General features: G+C 45.7%; 1 protein-coding gene across 3 annotated transcripts; it reads left to right on the plus strand.

Annotated features, from left to right (window-relative positions):
• Positions 1-1528: 1528 nt before the first annotated feature.
• On the plus strand, positions 1529-10155 carry Tifa (TRAF interacting protein with forkhead associated domain). 3 transcript variants are annotated; one of them, XM_036191003.1, is made up of 4 exons: positions 1529-1826; positions 2218-2409; positions 3336-3379; positions 8933-10155. In XM_036191003.1, the coding sequence occupies exon 4, from the start codon at positions 8946-8948 to the stop codon at positions 9501-9503; it is 558 nt and encodes a 185-aa protein (XP_036046896.1). In that variant the 5' UTR covers positions 1529-1826; positions 2218-2409; positions 3336-3379; positions 8933-8945; the 3' UTR covers positions 9504-10155. The 3 variants fall into 3 exon arrangements, with proteins under 3 accessions (XP_036046896.1, XP_036046897.1, XP_036046898.1); XM_036191004.1 differs by lacking the exons at positions 1529-1826; positions 2218-2409 and adding an exon at positions 2418-2427; XM_036191005.1 differs by lacking the exons at positions 1529-1826; positions 2218-2409 and adding an exon at positions 2580-2635.
• Positions 10156-11860: the final 1705 nt, after the last annotated feature.

Here is an 11860-nt window from a genome sequence, read left to right on the forward strand (position 1 = left end):
AAGTGTCCTTCAAGCCCTGGGGAAGCAGAAGCTCCACGGTGCACACGCCTGCCTGATTCTTGTTGCCCACAAGCTCATTTTCACTTTTAAGATCCGTTATTTTTAACCAGTTGTCAGAGGGAAGCAAGATTCTAAGTCAAACTCCATGCTTATTTAAAGTCCCATTCTGGGTCAACCAAGTCAGTCAATTTAGAGAAACTAAGAGAATGCTCTCTAGTACCCTGAATTTTCTTTCACCTGTGTTGTTCCCTATCAGTGTTATTAATAGCTCCTATCTCTATATTAATGGTATTAAGTAAAGGTTCCCACACCTGTGTATAATGCACTTTGATCAAATTCACTGATTTATTACTCCTTCTTACTCTCCCTGTTTCTTTTTCCACATTGTCTTTGATTTAACCTTAAAGATAAGGAGTTTGGGGTGATGGAATAGGCTCATAATGCCAGCACTCAAGAAGCTGAGGCAGGGGGATCTTGAGGTGGAAGCTAGCCTGAGCTATACGACAAAGCCTTGTCTAAAAATAAAACCAGTAACAACAAAAAGATTAGAGATCAGAAACGCCAATTTTTACATTACTTTATTGCGTGAGTTTACTGGTACAATGAAATTGGCAATGTCTTATCTTCCACCTGCCTTGATATTGCTGAGCTGGAAGAAGATACTGTGGTTGTCTCTCCAAAGAGAAATAATAAATGTTGATCATTAACAAACGAAATTACAGCCCTTACCGGAATCTGCCTCACTTAAATGCAGACTTCCTTGCCCACCCTTGGTTTCGAAACTGAATTTGAAAAAAAGTCCTCCCTCCGGGAGACTGCCAAGAGAGCGGAAGCCACAAGAGTCCACATCATTTTTAGTGCCAGAGGAAAAGACTCACAAATAATGTTCCTCCCCTGAAATTAAGGACAGAGTCCAGACAAATAAATGGCTTCCACAGGATGACTGTGGCAACTGGTATGCGGGTTCCCAAGCCCAGAGGACCGCCAGAACATCCTCCGCTACATCTTCAGTCGCTCTGTGTTCTCCCTCTCTTCTCCATCTCCTTTCCATCTCCACACCCGCCTTCTGTTTTTCCCACCCCAGCCTCCTTGAACTTTGGAAATTAGAGTGTCCCCTCTGCTATGAAGGACCCCCGCGAGGCTGCTCCCTGTCTCACCACCCAGGACTAAGTGTTGGGCGAAGAAAGGATGGTCAGCCAGAAATGACAGGTGAGGCAGCTTCTGGACTGCTTGTGTGCGGGGTGGCAACATCCCGAGACAGGTGCCAGTCCTATTTGCTAAGGCTGGACTCTTACCCACTCCCCTGGCCTCGGGTTCGGCATCCTCAGAGCGTAACCACAGCCCCCTGAGGCCGGAGAGCAGGCACACATCCTTACTCCCTGCCGCTCCACCACCACCACCACCACCACCACCACCCCTCCGCCATCCTTAACCAGGAAGAGACCCAGAGCACTTCTGCAAAGCCTAGCTCCCGGGTCACGTGTCGTCTAGGGCAGCCTTTTGTTGGAGAAGGTGCGGTCGCCTGGGGCTCCTCGCTCCTCAAACCCGGTCTGGAGACCTCAGAAAGGCGTCTGGGGGCAGGGCTTCCTGTGGGAAAGGGCCGGGAGGACGCCCGTGGCCTCCTGGCTGCTGGCTCTGCCCGCTTCCTGGCCGCCGAGGGCTTTGCCGAGGTCACCCGCGCCAGGCCGCTCTGGGCGCGCGCGTGGGAGGCTCCGTGGCGCGGGAGGATCGGCCACCCGCGGGTTCGGCGAGCTCGCACGGCCCTGGCAAGCCTCTGGCAAGTTCACCGGAGGCTCTTCAAGGCTCACCGACCCTCACGTCCTCAGGTATCTGTTGGTCAGCAGTCTGGGGGTGAGGGGGAGATCTGTTGCTTTCTTTTTTTTTAAATCTCCTCCAAGAGGGTAGCTTTGTCCAAAAGTTTTCAGGGTGCTGTCGTCATCTACGCCCCCCTCCACGGTTTGGTTTATAATAAGGAAAAGTTAAAAACGTTACAGACAGCTCGATCCCAGCTTTATAAAATATGTGGTCTTTATAAAGGGAGGAATCGAACGATACTGGGAGCGCTCGATGGTGTGTGTGTGTGTGTGTGTGTGTGTGTGTGTGTGTGTGTGTGTGTCTGTCTGTCTGTCTGTCTGTCGGTCTTTATTTTTTCCTATTCTTTGTAAACTTTTCATCTAGTCGGAAACCAGAAAAAAGAGTGTCCTTTGTTCTTTCCAGCTCTCGAGCTGACGTCCTGGTTCCCTGCTGCCTTGCGCCCTCGTTGAACTAGGGAGACTTTCCCGCCTACTCGAGGCTCCCCGGAGAGCCGTCCCCGGTGCACCAGCTTCGTCCAGACCCACTTCCCGGCTGCAGCCGGGTCACAGGAAAACCCATCTTCTTCGTGGTCCCGGGACTTTCCGAGGCTTTCGGGTCAGAAAGGACTTCCGGGTACTGGGGGAGGCTCCGCAGGGGGTTCGCAGCCAAGGAGGGGGGGGGGGGGGGGTTGGAACTGGCTGGTGCGCAGAAGGAGACGGAGAATTACAGTCACCGAAAAGCGCTGAGCTCTCCCGACGCTCTGCACTCCTGGTGCTTGCGCCCCCTCACTCCCTCTGCAAGATTGGGGACTTACAGGATTGCTGCTGACTCTGCAGAGCAGGTCTGCTTTGGCCTAAAATTCGGGGACCGATGTCTTCTATGCAGGGGGCCATGGCAACTGAGGGAGTTGGGCAAGAGGATCGTTTTGCCTTTTTTTTCTTCCAAGTTTCTCTAACCCCCTTCTTCTACCATCTCAGTTTCGGGTGTTTGTCGGGGAGAAACGCTTGCGTTAAAAATAGAAACGTCCTTCTTGCAATCATAGTCCCTCCTAGAGACTAAACCGAAGCAGAGGGCAGTGACGGTAAACGTTTTAGAGAGGACCCTTCCTTAGCTCACCATTCAGAGGCACATCTGTTTACAGCCAGCGTTGTTTTAAACAAAACAAATTCTCAAAACATGAGAAACCTCAATGGCACGCGTGACCACCCTCCAGGGGGAGCCGTGCAAACTTCCTGTTAAACTGTTGGTACACCTGGTTCACTTTAGTAAAAACATCGCTCTGCGTCTTCTCATCTGTGGCGTTTGAAACCAATCAGCCTTCAGCGAAAGCAGAGCCAGGCAGCCCTTCACTGGTTTCACAGGACATAGGGGTCAGAGAGCAGCAGCTTGCTTGGCGTGTGTGTGTGTGTGTGTGTGTGTGTGTGTGTGTGTGTGTGTGTGTGTGTGTGTGTGTGTGTGTGTGCGCGCGCGCGCGCGCGCACGCTTGGGATGTTGAAGCTGCTTTGTACCTAACATACCTACTCATATGCTCTTTTTCTCAGGAGAAGAGACAAGGCTCCAGATCTAGCCACTGGAAGGCTCTCAGGTGAGTGTGTGTCTCTTGGGATCCAGCCTGAGAAAGGTTAGCACTGAGTGTGGGGTGGAGGGAGCACCGGTGCCTTTGGTTCATGCCTGTTCTCAGAGCTTGTTTTTCATTCCGCTTACCTCCTTACTGCATAACAGTTTCTTTGCTAACATACATGACCGTTTGCTGGACGTTAGGATTTTACAGCGTTGTGTTGACAGATAACAGTAATATACAGGGTAATGCACACATTGCTAATGATACTTTACTATCGATCATTCTATTTCATTCCACAAAAAGCTGATGACTTGTGGTTTTTGTAAAGAAAAGAATTGTTAAATGTTTGATTAGGTCTTTGTGTACGTTGTGTCAAATTCCAAAGGTGCAGGGTGTGATGTGAAAAGTCTTGCTCCTGTTCCTGGCCCTTGGTTTCCCTTTCCTGAGGCAAACACTGCTATTACTGTATAGCCTGTTGGCTGCCTGTGCTATTTGGTCATTTAAAACTAGCAGAGTTCGAAAACTTTTTTTGAGCTTCCTCCTCCTCCTCCTCTTAAATTTGTTATTTTAATTGTTCATTTCTGTCTTTCTACTGAATACCGAAGTGCTAAGGATACAAGCCACCTTGTAGAGGGACCTTGTGCCTCTGGAAATTAACAAATAGATTAGTTTGTCCGTTGGCCTTTGTGACGCCCCTCACATCCTGCACAGCTGCCAGTGAATGGCAGGCCTGTGCTCATATTCTCACGTGCAGATGTAAGAATGACTGACATTTGTGGAAAGCAGTGTTTTGGACCACATTCTCTTACAAGGCAGCGCCGGCAGCGCTTCCCTTCTTAACGGTGGTGTCTAGGTGGGTATCCCGCTGGTCTCAGCACACATACTTCTGATCCCCCCCCCCCACTTAACTTCTACAGTTTGCAAAACATAACGGTTAGCCCCAGAAGGGAGGCAGTTTGTGGCGTGATAAGAGACAGTGTGTTAGAGTTTGGATCCTGGCTTTGATGCCTTGTTTTATACCTGTGCCCATTCTTTAAATTGCACAAAACTCCATCTCCCTCACCTGTAAAGGGCAGTTCAAAAGACTATTTTGAAGATAAGCCGAGATGGTCCAGGTGCAGAACCTGGCATCCCGTGCCCAGCCTGTGAAAGGCATAAACGCCTTTAACTGTCAGCTTGTCATCATTTCCTCTTCCTGAGACAGGTGAATGCGGCTGACCTCTTAGGCTACCTTAGGGTGCAGTAACAGTCTCGAGAATCTCAGGGAAGAAGAATGGATTTCTTGTTCATATGACACATGCCTTATGTGTCTGTCTCTGGTCCTTCTCTCTGGCACTCAGTCCGAACTGCTTCTTTAGGGGACTGTGATATTGTGGCACGAAGGAGTGAAACTACACAGTGGTGGCGTACACCTTTAATCCCGGCACCCAGGAGGCAGAGGCAGGGGGATCTCTGAGTTCGAAGCCAGCCTGGTCTACAGAGCGAGTTCCAGGACAGCCAGGGCTACACAGAAACTTTGACTCGGGGCCAGGAGAGATCTGCTAGGAAGTAAGCTTCTGCATAGCTCCCACTCGTGATGCGAGTTTCTATTTGTGTTGATATCGTTATCAGTTTAAAGAACGAGAGAGAGAGAGAGAGAGAGAGAGAGAGAGAGGGAGAGGGAGAGGGAGAGGGAGAGGGAGAGGGAGAGGGAGAGGGAGAGGGACAGCAAATGCTTGACCTCCATGTGTGCTGGAAGGAGTCACAGTTGTGGACTCAGAGGTTCATCAAACCCTAAGAATGAATTCACACCAAGACTACCATGGGCCCCAGGTGCCAGCTTTCCCCTTACAGCGAGAGTCCCAGGTCTGAGAGCCTGTTTTCAGCAGACACTTTTGGCAAATGGATGCACTCAAAAAGACAAAACTGCAAACTCATGGGTTATATAAAGCATCCAAAACAATACTTACCTGTCACCTAAAACATTGTATTTGGGAAAGCATCCAGTTTTTAAATTTTGTTATGTTTTGGTTTTGTTTGTTTTTTGAGACAGGGTTTCTCTGTGTAGCTTTTGGAGCCTGTCCTGGATCTCGCTTGGTAGACCAGGCTGGCCTCAAACTCACAGAGATCCGCCTGGCTCTGCCTTCCAAGTGCTGGGATTAAAGGCATGCACCACCACTGCCCAAGGAAAATACCGTTTTTTTTTTTAACATAGTTCTGTCGTGACTGTGAAAGCCCAGGGATGGGCTGGAGTTGAAGCACTCCCTGGACAAAAATGGAGGTGGTTTCTGCTTTTCTTTTTTTCAGAGTCTTTGCTTCTTATCAGAAAATCCTGTGTGTGTGTGTGTGTGCACACCCGAGTGTGTGAAATGTGTTGTGCACACAGGTATGTGCATGCATTTGAAGGCCAGAGGCTACAGTCAGGTGTTAGTCCTCAGGCATCTACTACCTTCTTTGAGACAAGGCCTCTCACTGGCCTACACTTTGCAAAGTAGGCAATACTAGCTGGCCAGGGAGCTCGAGGGACCTGCCTGTCACCGCCTCCTCTCTTACCAACACTGTATGTGTGACATGCTCCTCGGTTTTTTATGTGAGTCCTGGAGATCTAGGCACACTCCTCACACTGGCAAGGCAAGTGCTTTACCAACCCCACCATTGTTTTATTGTGATGGTTTTAACTTGCAGGTGTAATGCAGTTTTACTGCAGAAAATTTTAAGCAAACAGGGAATATGGGTGGAAAGTGGATGTCACCCAAGATTCACAGCAATGGGTTCTTTTTATCAATGGCTAATCACTAATTACATCAATGTATTTATTCTCATTCATGTTGTCTGCTTCTTGAATAATGAGACTTTATTATCATGATGGAGTGTATTTAAATGATATTATTCCATCCATTGCATGTTAGCTACTGCTTGCTGGCTTCAGTTTCAATTATTTTTACATCCTTGGCCCAAGATTTTGAGGAGTCCTCTCATTGCTTTCCTTTTTTAACTTACAAAAGGATCTCTTACCTTGCTAGGAAGTTGAGTATGCTGCAACAGTGTCTAAGAGATAAGAATATGACATTAAAATTAAAGATTAATTTCTAAGTTAACAAAAGACATATTGCTCAGCTGTCATTTATGGAATAAGTGAGCAAAGCTTGATTTTAGCAGCATGACTTCGTAAAACAGAGAAAAAACGATGCCTTAAAAGTTAGACAGCACTGGGTATGATGGGAAGATTGGGAAGGGCTATGTACTGAGACCCTGTCTTAGTTATGACGTCTCTGTTGCTGTGATACAGCACCATGGCCAAGGCTTTCTTTAAGAAGAAAAGAGTTTATTTGGGATTACAGTATCAGAGGGCTAGAGTCCATGACCTTCATCATGAGGACCATGGCAGCTGGCAAGTAGGCGTGGTACTGCAACAGGGAGAATTAACTCAAAGGCCACCCACCGTCTCTATGCTTCCTATAACAAGGCACACCTCCTAATCAGTCCTGAATAATTCCACCAACCATGGACTAAATATTGAAATATATGAGTATATGGGGCCATTCTCTTTCAAACCACCACAGACCCACTTAAGAAAAACAACACTGGACGAGGCAAAGATAAAAGGGTAGTAGTGAAGGTAGTTTTCAAACCAGCATAGTTTTGATACCAATATCTAAGGTAGCTAGTAGTTTAATACTAACAGATTTTTGCTTTGGTATAAACGAAACCAGGACAACTATAAATTTCACTTAATTATAAAACCCCATTGATGGGGGCTGGAGAGATGGCTCAGTGGCTAAGAGCACTGGCTGCTTTTTCAGAGGACCAGGTTTAGTTCCCAGTACCCAATGGCAGCTCACAACTGTCTGTAACTCTAGTTCTAGGGACTCTGACACCCTCACACAGACATATGCGGGCAAAACCCAATGCACATAGTATATAAATAAATAAATAAATAAATTTTAAAACCTCATTGAAGACTATTGCTTCAGAAGCCCCAAATCAGCATAAGCACATAAAAACCAACCATACAGACAAGTGGGAGTCATTCAGAGGCCACAGTGAACACTCGGCAGCTGTTGATGGTGGTGCCTTCAGCACACTTGGTCGAGAGAGTTGTGTGGCTATGGCAAAATGTCACCCATGTGCATAGCTCGATCAAGCTCCAGAATTAAATAATTAAATAGAATGGTTTCTATTTGTAGGAGAAAAATTATTCTCTGTGGGAAAACGTGTGTGTGTGTGTGTGTGTGTGTGTGTGTGTGTGTGTGTGCTCACATAATTATGCTTGTGTAGAGAACCTGTTGGTAAAGTTAAAGGCAACTTTTTAGTGGTTGGCTCTAGAACAGAAAACTAAATGATTGGGATTGAGTGAGAGCCTTGTTTCTAAATGCTTTTTATTTTTTGAACTTTTAAGTCATGGGCATGTGGTTTTAAAACTGTTAGGGTTTTGTTTTCTTTTGTTTTTTTTTTTTTTTTTTTTTTTAACGGTAGTTCTGTATCAAAATAGCTTCAGAAAATTTTAAGAAGTGAGTTTTCCTTTCCTGTTATAATCCTGTAACTAATCCCCACTCCCACTGGCATTGTAGTAGACCCGTGTACAGTGAGGTCTAGGTGGGACACCTCAGGCCTTGGGCTCCAGTGATGCCAACAGTAGCTAGATGGAACCGCTGTGATTGATGACTGCTTTTCAAGACATTTACAGAAAACATGGACACAAAGGACTCCAGTACCAGTGAAAGCTGTGGTATTGAGGCAGCCTCATGCCAAAAATGTAATGTCTAAATGATAGAATATAGGAATCATGCGAAGCATTTACTTTTTAATCATTAATCTACTAGAAATTTAAGACTTAATTTACTCAATTAATTTAATTTAATTATATAAGGCGATAATATCACAACTATAATTTTAATGAAAAATTTTTATCTTATTTTTGTGTCTGTGGGTGCTTTGCTTTTATGTACATATGTGCATCAGGTACATACAGTGCCTAAGGAGGCCAGAAGAGGGTATTGTATTCCATGGAACTGGAGCAGCAGGGGGTATGAGCCACCATATAGCTGCTGGGTGTCTCACCAGGCTCCTCGGAAGAGCAGTGACCTTAGCAGCTGCTCCATCTCTCCAGCCCCATTTATAACCTTGAAGTTTTTTATTTACAAAAGGTTTCACAATTTATAATAATCACGTAGAATTAATAGACTATAAGTTTTCTTTGTGTATAGATCGTCGGAGGATATTAAAACGCAAATCACTTGTTTTCGAGACAGCTTCATTAGGTAGCCCAGGCTGGGCTTGAACGTGTGATCTTTTCTGCCGTAACGTCTCAGGAATTACAAGGGTGTGCCACCACAACACACCTGATTTTATTTTTAAAGTCCACCCGTCATATTTCTAGGCGTGCCACTACTTAAGGAAAAAGGAATCGAGGCTTCCCTCGGCCCTCCCCCCCAATCACTGCACTCTTAATAAGCACCCCATTATGAAAGTGGTCAGAGCAGAAAAACATCGGGAGAAGAAGGATTAGCAGGAGTCTGTGTGTTGCTCTCTTTGTTTAGAATCCCCTCTCAGAGAGGGCAGTGTGGCTGAACTAACCACATGGTTTGACTGTTGCAGGCCAGGGAACGTCATGTCCTCCTTTGAAGATGCTGACACAGAAGAGACAGTGACCTGTCTCCAGATGACTGTTTATCACCCTGGTCAGCGGCAGAGTGGAATATTTAAATCAATAAGGTTTTGCAACAAAGAGAAATTCCCTTCTATTGAAGTGGTGAAGTTTGGACGGAATTCCAATGTCTGTCGGTATGCTTTTCAGGACAAACAGGTTTCCCGAGTTCAGTTTGCTTTACAGCCGTTTAAACAGTTCAACAGCTCGGTTCTCTCGTTTGAGATTAAAAACATGAGTAAGAAGACCAGTTTGATGGTGGACAATCAGGAGCTTGGCTACCTCAATAAAATGGACCTGCCTTACAAGTGCATGCTCAGGTTTGGAGAGTATCAGTTCCTCTTGGAGAAGGAAGATGGAGAGTCGGTGGAATCTTTTGAGACTCAGTTTATCTTGTCTCCGAGACCACTCTTGCAAGAAAACAACTGGCCAACACAGAGTCCTGTACCTGAGGATTCGGGGTACTCATCCTACTTCACTCATAGGACTTCCCCTACAGAAATGGATGAAAATGAATTGTGAAGAGAGCCCATGTAGAGAAACCTGAAGGATGGATGAGGACACATGGGTAGACCCTTGCGAGGCATTCTACTGCTTAAGAGTTTATGAGTGTAGCATAGTGCAGATATCTGCATGCTGGCTTTGGATTTAGTAATAGCATTCGGAAGTCTATATAAAGACTGTGTTTGCCATCAACTTAGTCAGCTGTTTGCATTCCAGATCTACAAAGAATTAAGTGTCCGTCTGTCAGGGTTAGTGTAGAAAACATACCCTCTGTGTAATGCTATTCTTGGTCCTTTTTCTGCTTGATGGCACTCCCAAGCTTTGTTTTGGTAACAGCCAAGCTTGGTCACATCATTTCGTAGCAGCCTTTGGTTTTCAAGTTCAAAGCGCAGGCGGTTTGTTCACGGGTGTCTGTGGCGTGCTAATACTTGTAGAGCTGGAGTCCTGGAATGAGTTCTTGAGTCTCATCTGAGTCACTGTGGTTTCGTTATGGAAAGACTTGAGAAATAACACCTTGATTTTCTTTCTATGGAATTACAATTTTTATTCCTAAGATGCCAGTTTTGCTTTTCTGTATGTAGGAACTACAATTAACATTTAAAGAACATGGAGATTAAAATTGCAAATTGCCGGGCGGTGGTGACACATGTCTTTAATCCTAGCAGTAAGGAGGCAGAGGCAGGTGGATCTCTGTGAGTTCCAGGACAGCCAGGGATACACAGAGAAGTAATGTCTCAAATAAAATAACACAAAACCACCACTAGCAAAAAAAAAAAAAAAAAAAAACCCAGAAACTGAAAAAATGACTTTTATATATCATGCACAATTTAGAAATTGCAGAAATCAAAACTTTTAACAGCCTCTTTGCGTCTGATAAAGTCATAGCTCAGTCCACTAGCCACTTCCCTGAGACTTCCTAAAGAAGGAAAACGTTCATGCTCAGACTGCTCTATAGAAGTAAATATATGTGAATATTTATAATAAATGCTTTCAGATGTCTAACTTTCAGTTTCACAACTTTTAGAAGCTGTATGTATTTAAGAGATTCTCATTCAATTCCTGTTGGCTAGATGAAGATGAATGTTTGTGAAAGTTATGTAAAAGAGAATGTCAGCCGTCAAGGCAAATCCTAGCATTACCAGGAAGCAAGGCTCCCTGTGTAATCACCTTAGTAAATGAAATTCTGTGCTCTCACAGGTGGGGAGAACTAACCATATATATATTGTTTTTGAGACAACATCTCGCTTTGAAGCTCAGGCTGGGCTTGAACTCATTATCCTCCTGCATCAGCCACCCGAATGCTGTGCTTACAGGTGTGCAACGCCCCCCCCCCATCCGTGCTTCGCTTAATGTAACTGTATTTCTGCAACAACCCTTGAAAACTATTTCTAATAAACTTTTCAGCCTGGTGCCATAGGAATGTCATGCACAGTGTGTCTCTTGATGTAGATCGCCAGTCACTCCTCGACTATGAAACAGGGCCTCAGCTGCTGCCCCAGCCCCAGGCCTGTTGCTATGGAAACTGTTTTCTGTCTCTGCTAAGTGCCCAGATGACTGTTTCATTTCGTGTCTGGTTTTTCAGCTGACTTTTGTGTTAATATTCTGACCTGCCCCTTGGGGCCACCCTGTGATCTGATGTAGAAGCCTATTCTTAAGGGAAAACTCTGCCCCTTCCTTCTCCTCTTCTCCTTCCTCCCATGAGGTGTGCACCTTCTCTCTCTCTCTCTCTCTCTCTCTCTCTCCCTCCCTCCCTCCCTCCCTCCCTCCCTCATTCTGTCTTTCTGCCTCTTTTTCTCTCTATTATAAGCTCTCCACGTGGATGCAGCATCTGGGGTGTGTATCTCCCTGCATGGCATGTGTCTCCCTGTATGGCCTGCATCTCATTGCATCTGCCCAGCATGGCTCCCTGCATGTGCAGGATACCCTCGGGGAACCTCTCTCATACAATATCATAACATTGGTGATATCATAACAGATGGGGGAGCAGAGTTACCCTGGGACTTAGAAAACACCTTCAGATGGTCCCCAAACTTTGGCGGGGGAAGGACTAAGTCTAATATATCATAACACTGGTAAAGAGTGGCATACAGGTGTCCGGGTGTCTCTGTGCTAACTGCCAGAACCTGTGAGTGTGTCATGACAAAGCAAAAACAAATGAATGCTGTGGATAGAATTGAGGTTGCTCATTACCTGATTTCAAATTAAAAGAGGTCAGCCTGGATTATCCCAGATCCAGTTAATAACAGGGTTTTTAAAAGCAGGGGAGTAAGACAAAAGACACCAGAATGATGGAGTGTGACAAGGACTTGGCCTGGTGAGAAGGGTTTTGCACTTGGAGGAAGGGGGCCATGAAGCAAGGAATGCAGCAACATCTT

This window comes from Onychomys torridus, chromosome 6 (genome assembly GCF_903995425.1).
Source record: "Onychomys torridus chromosome 6, mOncTor1.1, whole genome shotgun sequence".
NCBI classification, from domain to species: domain Eukaryota; kingdom Metazoa; phylum Chordata; class Mammalia; order Rodentia; family Cricetidae; genus Onychomys; species Onychomys torridus.